Consider the following 20,811-nt stretch of genomic DNA (forward strand, 5'->3'; position numbering starts at 1 on the left):
AGAAAATTGTACCAAATTTAACAAATTTCTTTTTTTTGCTCGATTTGTAGAGCTACCTCTTTTTATTAATAAAGCGGTACCATTATTTCAATGCAGTAGGGTTCCTTTATTTCACTAATTGCGTTAAAAAGAAGATAGCTCGAGGATGGCTTCACCGCATGGCAGTACAATGAAAGATAGCAGTAAAATGAAAGCCAAAGCCTAAATGGCACAACATGGACAAGTATGGTCATCTAGCATCAAGAAACAAAACTATGGCGAGTATAGTCATGATTGGTTCCATGTGAAACCAATTTCTGTTGATGACGAGAATGGTCGTCATCGCTCATTTCGGTACAAAATATCATGACGACCTTACTCATCAGTGGGGGGAAAGGGTTAACGACATCTCAGGCTTATCCACTGATCTGTGCTTGTTGAAAGTAATGTTACAAATTTCAGAGCAAGAAAATAATTTCAGCAATCACTCCTTCAGTTATTGTCGCTGTGCCTGAGAATTGCTGGCTGCCTGGTTCTCGAGGGTTTTATGCATTTGGGCTGCAAAAAAAAAAAAAAAAAAAAGCATCTGTGCATATTTGGGTAAATGAGCGCACAGCTGTGCTCGGGTGTCCTTTCGGCTAAGTAAAATTGGTCTTTTCTTTCTTTGTAACAAACTTCTTTACAGTGGAACAAGGCCTTTTTTTGAGCAAGTCATTTGTGTGACATTTTGTCGCAAAATTACCTAAACCATTTGAACAAAACATGTTTATAAAATAAATTTTCAATGCTATATAGCATTTTTTCTTTATTTCCTTAAAAAGGATGAGCAGTCTACAAAACATTTCATTATGTTTGTAAATGCATCCTGCTATGTGATGTGGAGATAGGTTTAGCACAAAGCTTACCCTACGAGGCGACCGGCAAGGGACGCGACGTTCTCCACTGCCGCAGCGAACAAAGACGCTACGGCCGGGTTCGTCGATTCTCCGGCACGGCGCAGAAAAGGCACTCGAGGCAGGAGGTCAACAAACAACACGGGTTTATTAACCCAAGATGCAGCACAGTACGACACTCACGGGCTTGCAGGCCGTAAAGGGAACTCCGCAAGACCGATCGAGTACGCTTGCCAGCGGCGCTACGACTATCACACAAAGGGCAGCAGTCGAGCACGCGAACGAGAAGCCGCCTGATAGAGCAGCGCGTCAACCTCTCGTGCTAGCCTGGGAGCATCTCCCGCCACGAGCGAATCGTCGGGCGCATCTTAGCTCGTAGGAGAGGAGGATGTCACCAGCGGCCCAATGGGGAATGGCGCTGCGTTGTGACGTAGGCCCGCGCAGCACGCCAGCGTAGCGTGTCCGGACATGCCAGCGCGGGACGGAGCCGACGCTTAGCTCGCCCAGACAAAGAGGCGCCCTGGCCGCCATCTTGGCGATTGCCGGTGCCTAAGTGCGCCCGGGCTACGCGGCCGGCACGCGCGCGGCAGCTGGGGAACGAGGCGCCAGGTAGGAGGACGCTCTCGATCCCCACATTCCCCCCTCCTAAAGACCGAGGCCAGCCTGTGAAAGAGGCTGTCCGAGGCCAAGTGGCAAGGTCAGCTCAGCCGCAAGGGGGCTGGCCAACGGGGCAAAGTCCAACAGGGGGGTGTCGTCTTCCTGAAGGTACAAGTCCAAAAGTCGGCCATGACCACACAAAAGTTCCACCGAAAGTTCCACCACAAGGGGGAGCCCACTGCCGTAAGAAGGTCCGCAGCCCAGGAGGAACGGGGAAGACTGCACAAGGGCGGGCAGCCAGCCCGCTTGAAGTTCGCCGGACTGGAAAGGTTGGCAGCCGGGAACGTACGAGGCGTGGCTGCCATTTGCGTGCGGCAGCCAACCGCCGAAAGTCGCTGGGGCGGGGGGCCACACAGGAACGGCAGGCAGGAACAGCAGGCAGCCAGGAACGGAAGCCGGAGCGACCACGCTCGGGCCTGGGCCAAAGCTTGAGTGGGCGGACCAGCCGCCGAGGGCAGCTGCCGAAGCTGCCAGGTGGGTTAGGCAGGGTGGTGGTGTCTGCAGGCCCGAAGGTGGGTACCAGGTCACAGCTGGAGGGACCAGAGAACAGCAGGCCACAGGCTCAGCGACAGGCTGGGCGGCCCAGTAGAGCCAGGCGCAGGGAGACGACAGGGCGATGCAGGAGTGGGCAGAAGTGTCCCCGGCATAGCCGGCTTGCCCAAAAAGGGGTGCCTGCCTGACAGTGCTGCCCAACAAAAGGGGGCGCTTGCCAGGTTATGGCTTGGACAACACACCAGAGGGTATTTTCGGCCAAGAAGGCCTTCTACCACTTCCAGACGTGTGCCGCCGCACCTTAGCGGTTATCTCCATTCACTGTCAAGGTATGGAATAAAGTCCAGCTACCTGTTAGTGGGAGAAAGGTTGCTTAAGTGCGTTTCCACAGGTTCTACCGGTGGCGTGACTTGGGGCCAGCCTTACGGTTTTCCTGCGGTTGTGTGACCGCCCTCCCCCCCTCCCAAGTCGCTGCTGCGGGCAACGAAAGGGTTTGAGGGCGGCTGCATGAGCCCGGGGGGCTTGCCCGCACGAGACTGCACGCATTGTCACACGGGGAATGAAGAGCGTCACGTTTAATGCCTGGTCAGGTCGCAGAGCAGCACAACTTTTAGAAAGTCTTACGGCCACTCGCATGTCCGGCCAACCGCGAGTCGTGGAAATAGCCGAGGGTGGCTTTCCCGAGACTGCGGGGTACCCCCACCTTGAAATACTCCTTGGGAGCTTCTTTCGGTGGGATGAGGAGCGCAGGAGAACTCCGCCGGCGACAAACAGATGCGAATCCAACGTGCCCGCAGCAATACCAGACTGCGTAAACGGCACACGGCGCCGACAGCAATACCAGACTGTCAAAACGCGCCCGCTCCTTGGGAGCACGGCTCTTGGAGCCCAAAACGGATCGCACTGCTGTGCCTTTGGTGTCTCTTCTCTGCTTAACACGATACCGGCTGACGTGACGTGCTCACCCGAGGCGATCGACTCGAAAGTCAATTCGTCGTCGGGGTTGGCCCCTTTCGACCCACTGGAGCCAGAGGCCCCGGAGTCTACTCGATGCGATTGCTCTCGGGAGTGGCGAACACAAGTGTCACACCGAAACGGGGGCACGCGGCAAGGCGTGAGCCACGACGTTTGAACTCCCTTTCCGGTAGCGCACAACAAAGTTGTATCGCTGCAAAGTCAACGCCCAGCGCGCGAGGCGGCCCGAGGGCTCGCGCAAGCGCTTAAGCCAGACGAGCGCCATGGGGTTCGTTTCCTCCACCAGTGGCACTATGTTGACATAGCAGTGAAGCTACCGGCGAGCGAAATCTCGAGTGGCGTCCCGAACTTAAAAGGCAGCGGTAGCCACTACGAGGGTTGCAAATGGTAGTAGGGCGCCGAAAGGGACGACCCTGTAACCACCGCTTGGGAAGTCATTCACGATACCCGTGCGCGCGAGAAAGCGCGACCGAGAATCACGGGCAGCGAAAGACCAGGGGGGACGCACAAAGCGCTGACAGCGCGCGCGATTCTCCCAGCGCACAACCAACCGCGAAGCGCCGCACGAAACAGCGATGCTGCTCGCGAGATGGAAGGCAATGTTTTGCCTGGAGCCGTGCCGCAGTTGTGTGCAGCGCTTATATCTCCGAGGCAGGCGCCGCCGTTCGAGGGTCGTGCGCCTGTATCTCCGCCATGCACGCCAGACCCAAAGGGTCAATGAACGGCACAGCGAAGAGTAGGGTTTCCGCACCGACGGATGCATGATGCCTCATGCGACAGGCAAACGAATCGACAACGGAGCACGGTGGCTCACCTTTGCCGAAAGCGTCGCCAAGGCGCGCATGAGGAAAATGATCGTCGGAAAACGCGGCGACGGTGTCGCCTATGCGAGCTGGCTCGCGGACGACACCGTCAACCCTTCACGCTCGTGACAACGACGGGCCAGCGAGCGTGTGAACGCCAGCACCATGTGGCCTAGGAAGGGACGCTCCGGTTTGGTCACTCAGCTGCGCTGCTAACAAAGGAAGGCCAGCGAGCGGAGACGACGCATTGGGGGGGCCCGAAAGCACGTGCTCCGCGTGTGTCTCGACCAGCTGAGAAAACCCGAAACTGGCTAGGCTAGGACTGTAGCACTGTAGTCTACATTCGAGCGGTCATCACCAAAGGAGGCCTCAAAGACGGGATCTCTCCCGGTGACCGAGAGCCGAGGGCCGCTAAGGCGAGCTTACCTCGTGCTGCCGGCGTCGTCCGCATCGAACGAGATCAAGTCCGTCGCCACGGGATCGAGCAGGAACGAGCGCCTCGAGAGGGACTGCTCCGCTGCCATGCCGAAACCAAGTTGGGCGCCAGTTATGTGGAGATAGGTTTAGCACAAAGCTTACCCTACGAGGCGACCGGCAAGGGACGCGACGTTCTCCACTGCCGCAGCGAACAAAGACGCTACGGCCGGGTTCGTCGATTCTCCGGCACGGCGCAGAAAAGGCACTCGAGGCAGGAGGTCAACAAACAACACGGGTTTATTAACCCAAGATGCAGCACAGTACGACACTCACGGGCTTGCAGGCCGTAAAGGGAACTCCGCAAGACCGATCGAGTACGCTTGCCAGCGGCGCTACGACTATCACACAAAGGGCAGCAGTCGAGCACGCGAACGAGAAGCCGCCTGATAGAGCAGCGCGTCAACCTCTCGTGCTAGCCTGGGAGCATCTCCCGCCACGAGCGAATCGTCGGGCGCATCTTAGCTCGTAGGAGAGGAGGATGTCACCAGCGGCCCAATGGGGAATGGCGCTGCGCGCGCGCTGCACGCGCGCGGCAGCTGGGGAACGAGGCGCCAGGTAGGAGGACGCTCTCGATCCCCACAGTGAAAAGCAAAAGAAGAAGTTGCTGGAACAAGTAGGTTCAAGAAGAAGAAGAGGAAGAAGTGCTAGTTCTTTTTCTTTTGTGAATGTGCACTTGCAGGCTTGTTCACATTGAACTTCTTATCATCATTGTTGTGTGCCAGTTGCCCTCACCTATTTGCTGATGTCTCTTGTGCAATCATGTAAGCATCTAGACATTTTTCATGCAAAATTCTGTGTGTTTGAGGGGCAGATGGGAACAGTAACCCTGCCAGCTTTAGTGATTAGCCAACTTCTCTTGCCACTTTGGAACTGAAATGTGCTTTTATTTCTGTAACTGAGTTTGGGACAGCATTTTCTTCCTTTTAATTTTGTTTTTCTGTTGCAATGTTCTTGGCTACATAGCTCTTCAGAAAATATGGCTTCTGTAATCAAATTGTTGATGCATCTGTTGTTCCTCTCTTCTCAGTTTTAGGTGGACTTGATTGTTTTCTGATGCTATATGAGGTTGGCAGAGCATTATAATGTGATCCATGCAAAACTAACATCAATTTATTCTCATGCAATGGGACTTTAAAACTGGTGTGCATTCGATGGCTTCTGTTTCTAGCTTGCTACAACTTATATCAAATGTGTTTTTAGATGTTACATTTAGGATTCGGAGTTCATTCGACTGGGAATATTTTTTAGTTGGTTTGGAACTGTGCCACTTTGACTTGTCTGCGATTGAAACAGGCCTGTTCACTTCACTGTGTGGTGAAGGCTGTGAATCTTGTCACAGTATTTTAGTGAATATTGCCGGAGTAATTTTCCTGTATATGCTTGCCTGCTGATTGTTTTGGTATGCTTAGAGGTCCCGTCACAATTTTGGCCGCCACATTTTTGTGCTAGGGGACAGGTGACTGACAGCTTTGTCATTCAATGCAGTCATGGTAGTTATTCACATAAGCCTTTCTTCTGCTGACATCTTCATTTTATGCACTGCATAGCCTTACTGTGAGTGTTAAATCAAGCAAACTTCTCTGCACCACTTTGTTAATGAGCACATGCGAAAACTTTGACATTGTCCAAAAATATTGTCGAAATAAAGTAGGAAAAAGGTGTTTTCTCTGGATTGCACACGTTTGAGGTTCTCTACCAATCACTGTTCACTTTATTGATTGCATTCGGGTGACCTTATGCTGTTGTGCCCTCACTGGCTTTTCAAAACTTCAATTCGAAGTGCATTTTTCCAAATTGGGCTTGCGATTGCAGCGTTATGCTATGAAACTTTGGTCATTATGCACCTTTCATTGTGTAGTGGTGACATCTTATGGTTATTTCACTGGTGACTGCCAGCTATGATACTATTTTACGGGTGCATTCAAGGGCCCCGACCATTGGCGGTAAATGTTGTCGTTTTGTGTTTGTAACAACTGAATGTTTGTACAGCAGACTTGTAGACGTGAAAATGGCTGCACGGATGCATTTGGTGCTTCACGACCTTGTTGATTCGGTGTTGTGACATACGAAGCTGTGAAATTATTCGCGTAAAAACCAGAGATGGCGGCGCCCAATAACATCGTCTACACTGGCACCAAGAAAAGTGTAAAAAGTCTGTTGTTGCCTGCTGCACAAACACAACTTCTAGAATGCATTTTCAATGTCGATCACAGCTGGTGACAAACTCGTCTTCATTCTCCGTGCTGCAGCACTGAAGCCAAAAGAGGAAGTGCCGCAGACGGCGGCAAGCGCTCCGCCGGCTCCCATGCCATGGCAGGCGACGTCCAACGTGGCGCTCGCCCAGCTACAACAGCAGGTGCAGGAGATTCAGGAGCAGATACGACAGAGCGAGGTCAACCTGGCCGCACAGCACCAGGTCCTTCTGCAGCAGCAACAGGTGAGCGGGAGAGTGCCAACTCGGGCCAGTTGGTACTCGTTGAAAGCTAAATAGAGTGATGGTGCTTGGAATGAGTCGAAAACAAGAAAGCAGATGAAACGATGACTCTCAACGAAACATTACCACGTCTCCATCGGACCACCACATCAATCCCTTCAGTTGCAGATGGCAGGAAACCACCGTACACAGGCCCAATGCAAATTGGGGGGGAAAAACTAGCAGGGTCCCTTATGCATTCTCCTAAGATGACTTGAAGGTGAAAGCCATCTTCTTTTTCTTATCAGTCAGTTGTATTCAGTTGTAGTCAGTAGTTGTAGTCAGTTGCAGTCAGTTGTAGTCAGTCAGTTGCACCTAGCGTGGTTTTGTGCTGTCTCCGGGATCAGCTGCAATCTTTCTGCACCTCACATGCGTCCGGGATCGGCCCAACTATGACCAAGCAATGATGTGATGGCATCACCATGTGACGTCATATTGACTTCACATATTTTGCCGATCTGCGACGTCACTGTGACGTCTTTTCTTTTTTTTTTATAGTATCACTCGTGTTGACGCGGACACCGATGGTCACGCTTCGTGTTTGATGAAGTATTTAAGGCTAAAGCTGAAACTTGGGCTAGTTGTTCTTGACTTAAATACATAATATAGCGGAACAAAAACAAGGACAGAGAAAGAAGCACACAGGACGACCGCTCGACGACTAGCGGTCGTCCTGTGTGCTTCTTTCTCTGTCCTTGTTTTTGTTCCGCTATATTATGTATTTAAGGCTCTCGTGTCAAAAAGAAAAGCTGCCATTAATATTGCTGTTCAATTTCTGTGCCTTCTGTTATCCTGACATAGATTTATGCCAGTACAGTAGACTCCTGTTAAACGAAAGCTGAAGGGACCAGGAAAATATATTTCATTTAACAGGAGTTTCATTTACTGAGAGATGAAAAGGGGTGCATAATTCAAGCACAAAACCAATCATGTTATAGGCAGTTGTTCCATTTAAGCAGCAATTTCATTTAAGAGATTTTCGTTTATTGAGAGTCTACTGTACATTCAAGAGTGGTGGCTTAGTGGTTATGGGGCCGTGCTGCGAAGCACATTTTCACGGATTCTGTTTCTTCGCCATGGTGGTTGCATTTAGGAGGGAGTGGCACGAAACATGCTCCTGTACTTTGTTTAGGTGCAAGTTAAATAACCCTAGGTGGTCAAAAGTAATCCAAAGCTGTGCACCTTGGTGCAGTGGGTAAAAGTTAAAATTGATCATATAATTTAAAGTTAGTCCATGGTAGTGCATCATCACTGTACTATAGCAGAGTTCTCTACTTCCATCTGATATCTTATGTCTTATCTTATCATTTCGCCTTTCAGGTGCAGTTAGACGAGGCCATACGAAAGGCCCAAGATGACAAGCTGATGGCTCAGGCAAAGAGCTGCGACATAGAGATTGCAGAATTGGATAAGATCCTTCAGCCTATCATTGAGTCTTGCACCAAGGACGCCATTTCGGTGAGCACACATCTGCTGAACATTTCCTAGTGCAGTGACTTAGAGACTTGTAGGAAGGCAAGATGCTTCAGCTCCAACATTTGCTTATGTAGTCACTTGTGCATCATTTTGAGAGAACGTCGTGACATTTCATTTGCTTTGAGTACTGCTGCCATGTTTAACAATTTAACGTACATTCCTTGCCGGCAGTGTTTTCAGTTGACACCCCATCTTCTGAAGTTGCGCATGGTTGTTAAGAATGTGAAACAAATTTAAACTATGGAAGGTTGCTTGTCAGTTTACACATTTTACTGATGTGATCGAAATCTACTCCTTTTTCTGTTCAATGAGACATGGACATGGTTCTTTAACCTTACTCATTTCGCTAGCGGCTTTTCATGAAACTTTACCACTTTGCTGTAGAAATGTTGCTTTGATTTCATTGTTTCGAGCTGTTTTACTATACTGCATATATGGTGCTTTCAATAGTCTGAAAAGTTCCTTACGACCCCTCACCTCCTGCTAAAAGCTTGCTAGAGACCGTGAGACACTGTCACAGTTTCTTTTTTGCAGTACCCTTCTATGGAAGTCTCACACTCCTTTATCTCAGAGGAGTTCACAATTTCTCATTTGACACTTGGATGATAGAAAGACTGACGAGTGCACGTCTTTAAAAGAGTAGAAAAGCAGTGACCACAAGCTGTCTACAAGGTTTTATTTTCATATTGACCTAGCGGAAGTACTATGCTAATCTTTTATCTCCCGTCAGTCACCATGGCAATTACGCATTACAGCCAAGTAGTGGCAATTTAACCTTCAGTACATTGGAACATCTTGGTCAGTCTACGTTGTCTGTGATCTAACGTACTTAAATGCTGCCTAGTTCAAACAACAAGGCTTTCATAAGATTGTAACTTTTTTGGCATCCCTGGCCAAAGCAGTACAAGTGAGGAGGGCCAGTGACAGGATGTTTGAAAGGTGCAAGGACAAAACGTGCTTGCATTTGATGCTCGGACTGCTCTGAATCTTGATCGAAGCCGCTAGGGAGCTTCTGCGGGGTCCACATTAGGCGTTACCACAATGTGGTGCCACTCACTCTGCTTAAGTGGTAATGCAGCTGGAATCAGGTCATATATCTATGCACAGACTTCTTCCTTTTTTTAAAGGAACATTCAGCTATGGCCAAACTTCGAATATTTCGAGCAGAAGTCTTCAGTTCCCTAGAAATCTGAACGCGAGTCGACTGCAGAATTCATTACTGCTGCACGTGCACCCTGCTTGGAAATTGTGAGCAGCTTTTTGTGGTAATGGCCTGATTGTTCTGTAGTTCTAAGAATGTTTTTGTGTGTGCTCTCTTGAAGAGTATTTCTCTTGTAAATGCCTTTTTGTCTCAAAAGTACGAGTCCTTCATTTTTACAGGCAGGAAAGGGCTGGATTTTTTCTCACTCAACCACCCCACAACGTAATGAGCTAATATGCCAGTATCTGCTCAAGAAGTAAGCAAAGATAAGAACACCTTGCATTCTGTTTTCTTGGCAGTGTCGCACTTTCCCACAGCATCATTCAGGAATTGATCTCTCTGTGTTGTCCTGTTTTTAACCTGTTATCTCTGCTAGTTCGCTAGACGACTTCACTCTTAGTACATTGTTCTTCAAGGGACACTAAAGAACAGAAAGACGATTTCTGTCATATTGGTATGTTTTACGCTTTCACAATACCAATTGCAGCACTCTTGTCTCAAGATGATGCTTGGTAGGCCAGAAAACGCGTAAAAAGAAAGCACAGGTGGCGACGCCACCCTCAATGTTCACGCAGCTACTCTTTGCTATGTTGTTAGGTTTTGACGATGTCTGCTACGGCCTAACTAATTCTTTATCACTAAAAATTAATTACATTGTGTTACAAGAGCGCCGGAGACTTAGTGTATTAAGCTTGAGAAAATTTTATTGAGCCAATGTGGCTAAAATGCAAAAAGAAAAAAAAATATTGATATTCATGATATTACGCTGGCGTTCGAGTGCTGGGGTTTCGGCACAAGATTCAAAAACGAACTTTTCGTCATTTTCTCTTCTAATAATGAACATATGATCACAATACTAACGGTAGATTTCTGAAAGAATAATTTAGCAATTTAGCTTCATGTTTCACTTTAGTGTCCCTTTAGATGTCAGAACTTCGCATTTTGCTTCTGTCGAGTGCACCGCATGTTAACGTCTTAACGCTTAAAGTTGCATTCTCTGCCCTGTTGCTGTTATCCAGATGTTCTAAGTGTGTCTGTCGTCTTCTTTTCCTTAGGGTCACCGTGCCGGGCGCTCCTTTCGACATGAAACTGCACATTGTGTACTTGATCAATGATGTCTTGCACCACTGGTAAATTAGCCAGTTCTCTGGATTCCAATTTATTATTTGTTTTCGTTTTTCACGAGCCCTCTACCGTCTTCCTCTTTTGCCCGAGAAACCTTTAAAAAACAAAAGTCCTTCTCTCTCTCTTTTTTCGGTTTGTGCCGTGGCGTGCGCAGGAAAAACGTCATGCTCCTGGATCTCTTTTGCAGCGTGCGGAAGAACGCTGATGGCTTGAAGCAGTCGTTGGACAAAGTTGTCGTCCCAATCTTTTGCACGACCAGCATTGGCGTTGACGAGGAGAAAGGCCAGAAACTTGCCAAAGTGAGAGCTCTCTGCCTAAACACGGTCAACCCCCCACCCCCTCCACCCGCTTTACCCCACCTCGTCGGCACGCTTTGCCTCACGCTGAGAGCACGACATCGCGCGTCACGCCTTGATGTTCAGCACGCTTTATGTCAACATGCTTTACATCAGCACACTTTCGTGACATAAATCGTGCCAACAGTTTGTCACGCTTACGTCATGCTTTACGTCACACTTTATGTTGGACATAAAGCATACCGTGATGTGACAACATGTGTCACACCTTGATGTTCGGCACGCTTTACATTAACGTGCTTTATTTACATTGGCACACTTTTGTGACGTAAAGCTTTCGCATGATTTATGTCATGCTTACGTCATGCTTTGCGTCCAGCGCTTTACATCACGTTGAGAGCACGACATCACGTGTCACACCTTGATGTCGGGCACGCTTCACGTTAACATGCTTTAGATCGGCGTGTTTTTTTGTTGAAAGCATTCGCACAATTTATGTCACGCATACATCATGCTCTACGTCCAGCACTTCATGTCACTTTACGTTAGGTGTAAAGTGTACTGAAATTTAAATTTCCCGTTCAGCATGACTATCGTATATTGCTTGCTCGCCATGCAGCCAGCAGAGGAGACCAGGGACGGGAATTTCGTGTGACTCTTCTATTTTTGATGCACCCTTGTCTTTTTCTATGCCATGGTTACAGATAAGCAAATCAGCCGAAATTTTTGGCAGTAAGTCTGCCCCAGGCCTTTAGCAAGTTCTGCAATCATCCCCTGTCTTTTAATTGCTGTTCCATTGTTATTAATTGCCGATTGCTCCACCCAGCTTTGCCATACTGTGACATTACTTACTCTGCATGATTGCTCAAAGTTTCAGACATCATTATGATCGTTGCCACTGGGAGGGTGTCATGGTTCACGATGAACACTGCATTGCTACTGTTTGGGTGCCTGTTGTATGTGTACCAGTTTGCACCTGTATTCGACTATATTACATTATATTGCTGATATTTGTCCCCTTGGATCGTGACACTTGTTCAGCGCTTGCTGTGCCCTGAGTAAGTAAAGTATCGCATTGCCTCTTGCAAGTGCATTTAATTGCCAGAGATGAGTCCATGTCGTTAAACTGACGGCAGCATTTGTGCCAGCCACATAGCAGCTCGTGGATTAGTGGCTTGGAGTTTCTCTGTGCATCGGTACTATGTGGACATTTTTTATAAAGGAGGCATACTACGATAGCACAGCCTGTTTGTATTCGTTAATAAAATGCCATGTTACTCAGACTAGACGACCACCAAATGTTGTCTTATACCACAAAACAGACCACCACGATTGGTGTCTTACTTGTCAGGATAAGTCAAGGTCAGAACGTTAACCTGTGCATTGCACTGACTGTTAACCTAAGCTTTCGTCTACAAGCTTTCTTATGGACACTAGCTTGGCTGGTTTAGAGATACCCTGTGAACACTTTCCAGCTGGTCTATGCATTTGTTGTCTCTTGTAGAACATTGCACTGCATTGACCGTTCGGTTTTTACAAACACCAAAAGGGCGAGTGCTTGAATGTAGAGTCATGCCAAGTGTGCATTTTCCCTTTCACAGTTGCTGAAGCTTTGGGAGACCAACAACTACTTCCCAGCGTTAATTCTTGAGGTAAGCATGTTGTAGATATGCATGTCGCTACATACCTTGAAGTGTGGCCTCTTTCGTTTGAAAAGGTGGGGGCGTGATGAGGACTGGCCTTTACTTGCTTCTTAGAAGGCATACAGCGGAGTGAATGAAAGCCCACTTCGGTTTTCATAAATTTGGATCATTAGCTACCTAAATCGTGTGACGCCCACTGCCTTTTATTATGCTGAACATTAATGAGAGAGCACAGTGGCACCAGTATCTTCATGTATCAACACAGTATGAACAGAAGTAGGGACGATGTGTGGTATGTGAACTTAGGATAAGGTTTCTGACCAGTGAACCCTCGTATATTAGCAAGCCTGCAGGAGTTGAGGCCCTTACTATGAAATGAATGAGAAGAAAGGCAATCAGTCGAGGAGGCCCGTTTTCATTGGGCTCAACCACGTGAAGCCAGCATACGATGAAGCCAAAAAAAGGTTAATGTATTGCTTTTACTAATTGAACTGTGGTAATTATATCAAGTGAAATGAAAGTAGATGAAAACTGGGAGCAAGACCTTGACTTCTGCATTATGTCGCTCACTAATGGAGTTAAAGGGGTAGTGCCACCGAATTTGCGGCTTGCGCGTTCTTTGCTGTAAGCGTTTCCTATAGCTCCAGGAAGCGTAATGCACGCACCAAGATTCATGTATTCTCGCTAAATAATTTAATATTGCCTTTTTATGCGGACAACTTTCGGTTTTGGTTTCTGGGCGCCGAGGTTAGGCAGTGACATAGCAGTGTAGGGGGCTTGGTCACGTGACCACACAAGGCTGTGATGCACTTAGCCAGGAAGCGATCGAAACTCGGCGAGTGATGTAGCAACCGATGCTTTGCCGGTACGTACGTTGCGGAGGTTGCGGAGGTCTGGAGGTCACTCACGTCACTACAGCAGACCTGGCATGACGTCACTACAACTTTCGTTGCTCCTCCTATAAAGCTACGTCAGTGTTGGTGCACTAGTGATGGGTCTCGATCAGAAGAATGGGCATTTAGGTACACTTTGGAAGTGAATTAAAATATATTCTCAACGTTTGCTGTGTCCGACCCTTCGTGTGGAGTGTCCTTGCATACAGAGGAAACCCACAACAGGCTTGTTATAGCCTCGAAATTTGACGGCACCACCCCTTTAAGTTTGTAACCGCGTATCTAACAGAAGTCTTTCACGTTTCTCCACAGCAACTCAAGAACCCTGCGATTTCGCTGGCAAACTATCAAGTGAGTGGACCAGTGCATTTATTTTGAGCTCTCTGGTGTGCATGGTGTTAACATGCAAACTTGGACTTTTAGCAAACAAGGTTTTTTTATTGGGGTGAAATACCTGTCCTAACAAAAAATACCTACCCCAAATACCTTATTGAAATCAAGTACCTACCCCCACTGCCCTTATGGTATCCGACGCCCCTGATCGCTGCCGTTTCTCTCTCTGTCCAGGCCAGCCTCATAACGGAGCATGCGGCAGTCATCACATCAGTGACAAGTGCTGTGCAGGTCAAGTACTCGCAGCTTCAAAAGCAACACCAGGACTTTGTGGCGCACCTTACAGCACGGCTACAGGCACTGCAGTTTGGGGTGAGTCGGTGAACGAATTTGTAGATGCTCGTTGATCCCATACCTTCTGCACCGTGTTTTTTTTTCTTTGTTTGGTTTCTGGCAACACGTAAATTAGTTTAGACAGTTTATAATTATTCAAGAAATCTCCCATGTTGGACAGCATAACTGTGGTTCTGATAAAGTGCCACGCTCACTCTGTGTGCGCAAGGTGCTGCCCCCTGCAATGGCAGCGCAGGCAGGCCTGACCGGCGTTGCCGCCCTGCCAACGCCGAGCGTGCTGCCACAAGCTGCACCGGCACCAGCAACCACGGCTGGTCCGGCATTACCCACGACGGCGGGTTTGGCCCCGCCCACATCAGTCAGTGCCCCGGGTCCTCAAACAGCGATCGGCGTGGCTGCCACGCCAGCTGCGAGCACTGGCAACCAGCAGCCTCAGCAAGCTGCTGGTTTGGAACAGGTGAGCGTGATAGTACATGCCCACTATTCATTGTCATCGTTATTCTACTTTATATCCCCCACAAGGGCGTTATAGCGTTAAACTATTCTGTTCCATTTGTATTCTATATCCAGCAATAGCACTCAGCAATTGGTTGGAATCTTCTGGGCCATGCCCACTGTGCCTGTTAGTCATGGGACGCAGCGAAAGCCGCAGCGATGAAGAACGAAGTGGCTGTCCGTCGCTCAATAGTGAGCCACAAATTGACGTGCAAGAAGCTCTAGTGCTGGTAGGGAAGAAACGGGGATAAGTGAATATCTGAAGTGTGCACTTAGAGTCGGAGAGATCCTTCGTCTTAGTCGAAAAAAAAAGAAGAAATGGGCATGGGCAGGGCATGTAGCGCAGAGGCAAGATACGCTGTTCATTAAGAGTAACATACTAGATTCCAAGAGAAGGCAAGTGCACGAAGGGGAGGCAGAAAGTTAGGTGGGCAGATGAGATTGAGAAGTTTGTAGAGATGAAGTGGCCTCAGCAAGCACAGGACCGGATTGAGTGACGAAACATGGGAGAGGCCTTTGCCCTCTAGTGGGCGTAGTCAGGCTGATGATGATTAGGATGATGAGATCCTTTGTGGGGCCTTGCAGGAAGCCACAAGCCAAGACTCCGCCGTTATTGGATCCGATGCTGGCATTGGCGACGGCGGAGGCGCCGGTGGGAGTGTCAACGAGGGAGACGAGTCACAGCAGCCGTTGGAGGCGCAAGCAAGCAAAAGCGTCCCGGAATTGGACCCCCAGCTGGCTCGGGGCCAGAGTCCAAACATGGGTCAGGGTCCGAACATGGGGCCCGCCTCGATGCCTGATGACGGCATTGGTGGTGGGCTTCCTTTGCAGCAGCAGCAGCAGCAGCAGCACCCGCAGGGGCCAATGTCTATGAACATGGACGGCATTCCGCCGCACATGATGTCCGATCAGATGCCACCGAGAGACATGAGGCCAGGTTGGTGTATGCACCAACGTTTGTCTTCACTCTTGTGTATGTGGGATTGTTTCTGGACTACTGCATTGCTGCCCTAAGGTTACTGCAAAACTTGCAGGACTTGCTGAAGTATCTTTGGGAGATAACTGCTGCAAGTAGTACTGCAAAAGTTCTTGAGAAAGCGTTTTGTCATGCTTAATTCACATTATCTGGTGCAAGTACTATGTAACAGCAAAGATTGCATGAAGGGAAAGGTTGGCATTCTGGTGGTGGTGTTCTTTTTTAGAAATCTCTTCTTTAACCCACATTGCAGCATGTGCTAACTAAAGTGCATGCTTATGTGTTCAGGAAAGAAAATGTATTTTAAGGGCTCGTTTTTCTTTGGTTAGACACCATATTAATGAGAACTAACAGACAATAACGCCAAGGAAAGTATAGGAGATGTTATTTGTAATAATTGGGATATAAATGTGAAGAAAATAAAGTGGACGAAAAGATAACTTGCCGTCGGCAGGGACTGAACCTGCGACCTTCGAATAACGCGTCCGATCCTTGGCATTGTTGTCTGTTAGTTCTCATTAATGTTATGCTCATGTGTCGGTGCACATAAATTTTAATCGATTCTATGAGGTAAAGCAGTGCCAGTGGTGACGTGCCTTCACGTTCCATGCAACACAGTTGCTCTAAGACACTGAAAACTATGGTATGGCTTAGAGCTTGAGGAGGCTGAGGATAACAACATTGTTTACGTGGGAAGCAGCGCACTTAGACAAGGCACGACAAGGAACGAAGAAAGACAGGACAACCGCTGCACTCACAACTGCGAGTGCAGCGGTCGTCCTGTCTTTCTTGGTTCCTTGTCTAAGTGCGCTGCTGCCCACGTAAACATGAACTACTCATCAATTTGCCCAACTTTCAACTTTATTGAGCTTCATAACAACGTTGTGTTGTCTCAAAAAGAATTTAGTGTGCTTTAAAGTCAGTACTTTTGAGAAGACGTTCTACCCATACACAACACCGCTGAAGAAATTTTTGCGGAGAATGTCTGAAAAGTTTCCGGTTGGAGGCATGGGCAGTCATGGTGACTGCGGCAGTGAGACAGAGGTTTGCCTGTGTTGGTCTTTCAGATGTTTGTCCGTGTCATTCTTTCATTGACAAAGATATGTCTGCTGTTTTCATTACTGCGTAGCTTGTTAAACAGTGTAGTCCATAGACATGCACATTGCATGGGGATAAATGTTACGTAGGCTGATAATCAAGACGATTGCGTGCTTCATATTTAGTTGTAAAGTGTTTAACACCTTCACAAACGTCTTGCTTCACACAGATTGCAACATGTTCAGTACTGACAGATGGAAACATGGCATTGTTTTTTTTTTTAGTATAACAACTGCCATGAGCAATTGCTCATGATAACCGCATCATGTCACTGCGAATCTGGTTGCTAAAGGTAATGTTGGTTCTGACGTAAGTACTCGGGTCGAAATTACGCCGATATGACATGAACCGTAAAAGCTGGAAACAAAAGTACTGTATGCGCATTACTGAGCCATAAATTTTCGCGTTTATATCCGTGAATGCTGTACATTCAGTCTACTGTTTCTTTTGATAGACCTGCGCTCCCTGGGAAGGGAACCTGCAGCTGCTGTGATAGTTAAAGAATTTACAGAGTCGTGGGAGTCGTGAAAGTGCGACGATCTCTTTCATTGTTTCTTTGCGCAGGTGGCATGAACCATGGTTACGGAGGCCCCATGCACTACCCGGGCGATTCGTACGGGGGCGGTGGTCACATGGGTGGCGGCGGTCACATGGGCGGCGGTGGGCCACCGTACATGGGCAACGGACCTCCGCCACCGATGCCGCCCTTCGGACCTCAGGCGCCACCCCACTACGGCATGCCGCCCGGGTACAACCACCCACCGCCACCCGGCTACATGCACCACGGAGGCCCTCCACATGGCCAGTATGGCGGCATGCCGCCTAGGGGTATGCACGGTGGGTGCTTTGTTAAGTCATTGCCGCTCTATGTGCCATCTGCATACTCTCGGACGGATACCATGGCTCTTTACTCGGTTCCGTACCTAGCGAGCAATGCTCTGAAAGCTGCACAAGTGGTGTGGGTACTGAAGTCTTGCCTTGCTACAGCAGCTTAGCGGCTAAAGGTAACTTAACGGATAAAGGTATTGCCGCTATAGGTTAGTGGCTAAAGGTGTTCAAGTCCTGGCCATGGCATCTGCATTTTGATGAGGGCAAATTGCAAAAACACCTACATACTAATTTTGTGCATGGTTAAACAACTCCAGGTGGACAAGATTCATATGCTCTTGACTTAGATCTAAATGTCTGCTACTGAATCGTATCCTCGTTGCACACATAGGAAGCGTGCAGTTATTTTTACTATATGGTCAGTGTTGCGTTTTTCTGTCCGTATTTTATTATTTCCTGCCTGTGAGATATATGCTGATGGCTGAAAGAAAAGAAAGCAGCCTCTAAACTGGAAGAATGGATAGATGTCAGAGTGCAGTGCATAATGTATCGTTGTGTCCTGGCTGTACAGTTCACGCATATACGTGCACATGCGCACAGCCCTGACATTTCTGCCTCGGTCACTGTAAGTTATTTTTATTCGACGACGAGAATCACCTGACTCTTACTTGAAATGTTGCAGGCTTCGACCACATGAACAACGACAGGCCTTACTACGACGACTATGACATGAGTAAGTCGATCCAGTGTTTCGAAGCTCTTAGTGAAGTGTATAGAACCCCCAATTTCTATGTGGGCAAGAAAATAGATGTAGAACAAGAAAAGGCCCTGGGTTATCTCACAGAATCGGAGTTGAGTTCAATTCAGTTACAAAACGTCAGTGAGGATAGAGAAGGGAGTCCAAGAGCACAAGTCTGTAAGATCACCTTTAGTAGGCTAATGAATAAACGAATATAATAACTGTAGGGTGAAAGTTTTCAAAAAAGAAGAAATAAAAAAATAACAAAGAAACGAGAACAAAATATTAATAAATCTTACAAAAGGCTGTGCAAGCTCAGCATTTACAGTTGAACGTGCGTATATCGAACCCACATATAATGAATATTTGTGTATAGCAAACAGTTGTAAAATCCCCTTGAATATATAACACAGTGGCGTTAAGGAACTCGTTTTCGCAGAAATTCTGGTGTCAAGTGACGACATCAGCGTCAGTTGTGAGCGAAAAATCAGCATTGTCCATGAGTGAGAATTCAAGGTAGATGCAAATAAAGTAATAAAAGAAATTCTTTTCGAATGGGACTGGGGATTCGAACCTGTGACCCCTCGCTCCGTGGTGCGATGCGTTTAGCCGCTTGGCCACAACGTATACGTCCTCTAGCATACTAACAGCAAGCTATTTATAGGCACCATTTATTGTTGGTGGTATGCACGTCTTGGAGGTGCTTCAGCATGGCAGAGGCTTGACTATCACCCACGAGATGGCGCAAAGGGCCCATAGGCACTGCATGCATGGATGTAGAAGCCGGAGGGCATTCGCACTTTGGCTTTCCTTGCAGCACAGTTCAGCTGTCCACCAAGGAGCGAAGCCAGGCTAGCAGTTGGGAAGGCAGTATGAACACGGTCCGATTATGCTGTCGCGTTCTACTCTTGAAAGCGAATCTCAAGCATCCTCCAAGTCTTTTTTTGATATATGAAATATTTGATATATGAAATATTTTATTTATCAAATGACCTATACAGTAGAACCCCGCTGATACGTTTTTGAAGGGACTGTAGAAAATAAACGTAAGAGACGGGAAACGTAAGAGCCGAAAAACAGGAAAAACGGCAAAATATTTAGTGGTACAGAATTTTATTTCAATTCTTACGAGCAGCACGAAAATTGGCGCGCTCAGCCGCGATCTAGTCGATGGATAGAAACGCGGAGCTTAGGACGGCCTCATCCACAGAAATGTAATCAACGTATGTGATTTTTTTAACACCAATAGCTGTAGGCATGAAAGATCTAAGCACACGCAATCACGACCGGCGCGGCGAGTCCGACCGCGAACCGCACGCACGACCGTGCGAGCTCCAACCAGCTCGAACTCCTCCCGCTCTCCGACAAATAACGATGATGATGAGTCTACGCCAACGCGAAGGCAGAAGTGAATGCCAATCTCGAAGGCCTTGCTTTCGCAAGCAATTACGTCATACACGCCATGTTTGTGCAATACAAATCTCAAAGGCTATGCTTTTGTCAATAGTAAATGCCAATCTCGAAGGCCTTGCTTTCGCGTGCAGTTACGTCATAGACGCCATCTTTGCAATTTGAATCTCGAAGGCCATGCTTTTGTTTGCATCAATTGAAAGATTCTGTTGCTTGCGCCTCTCATGCGGCTAATATTACGGTCAAACGAGGCCAAGCTGCGTGAAAATGCACCATGGCGGCTCTCTTTGGTAATCACTCGGTCGGCTCCGAGCGTACTTCGCGACGTATCATACGGGAACGGTCCGACAGTTACGACGTAACAGCGGGGTTCCCAATACATTGTATCCTATGGGAGCTATGCCGGGACCGGCGGAAAACGACATAACAGCCGGGAAAACGCAGCAGTGAGGAACGTAACAGCGGGGTTCTACTGTATATAGAACTCCTTTGTGGTCCCCTTTAGATTCGGTATATCCGAGTTTGAATATTTTCAGCCAGTGGTTGCACTACAACGAAAGTGTTGTGCTTCTGAAAACAATTTTATTCCTTTTTTTCATTGGAACATTGTATGTGAGGTGACAGAGGAGTCTTTATTTGCTATTTTGAGAAATGTCGTTTGTATCCCTAAGTAGCTTCCGCACTTCTGTCGCAGTACTTAAAACCACAAGAACTTTTGTTCTAGGGACGTTTTCGTGCGCTTATTGTCATGTCTTCCATTTTTTTCTCAAAAGATGCAAGATCCCGGCAGGACTACGGCAACTTCTACATCGACTCTGAGAGCATGCCACCTCGCGGCGACGTGGTCCATCATAACGCCGGTACTGAGACGGATGCAGTTTTTTTTTACATATTTGCATGTGCACGTGTGTGTAGTGTTTTCTGTGTGCCCTTTTCTAAATGTGACATGTGTTTTATTGAGGGACCCTTTGTATCAAGGCCGCTGCTCTTATTGCAGAAAAATAATTCCCCACTAGTCTCATAGAAAACATGAGATTGGCAAGCTTGAGTGATGTGTACGTCGCAGCCACAATGGCGTTGTGTACATAAGAATGCCACGTTTCGCATAGAGCGCATGCGCAGAACTTTTGCTCATGCGCACTATGCGAAGCGCCGTTTTTACGTATGCATTACAGACGCTATGTACACAGCACTA

General features: G+C 47.9%; 1 protein-coding gene across 1 annotated transcript in view; it reads left to right on the forward strand.

Annotated features, from left to right (window-relative positions):
* The window catches only part of LOC119405096 (calcium homeostasis endoplasmic reticulum protein-like), a 42,634-nt gene that overhangs the window by 2,284 nt on the left and 19,539 nt on the right, over window positions 1–20,811 (forward strand). The window contains 14 exon segments of the mRNA XM_049419208.1: window positions 6,490–6,492; window positions 6,526–6,713; window positions 8,070–8,207; window positions 9,606–9,682; window positions 10,482–10,556; window positions 10,739–10,850; window positions 12,449–12,499; window positions 13,696–13,734; window positions 13,951–14,088; window positions 14,279–14,527; window positions 15,151–15,502; window positions 17,204–17,476; window positions 18,150–18,200; window positions 20,390–20,476. Of these exon segments, the coding sequence (XP_049275165.1) occupies window positions 6,490–6,492; window positions 6,526–6,713; window positions 8,070–8,207; window positions 9,606–9,682; window positions 10,482–10,556; window positions 10,739–10,850; window positions 12,449–12,499; window positions 13,696–13,734; window positions 13,951–14,088; window positions 14,279–14,527; window positions 15,151–15,502; window positions 17,204–17,476; window positions 18,150–18,200; window positions 20,390–20,476 (1,833 nt within the window).

The sequence above is a fragment of the Rhipicephalus sanguineus genome, chromosome 9 (assembly GCF_013339695.2).
Source record: "Rhipicephalus sanguineus isolate Rsan-2018 chromosome 9, BIME_Rsan_1.4, whole genome shotgun sequence".
In the NCBI taxonomy this organism is placed as follows: domain Eukaryota; kingdom Metazoa; phylum Arthropoda; class Arachnida; order Ixodida; family Ixodidae; genus Rhipicephalus; species Rhipicephalus sanguineus.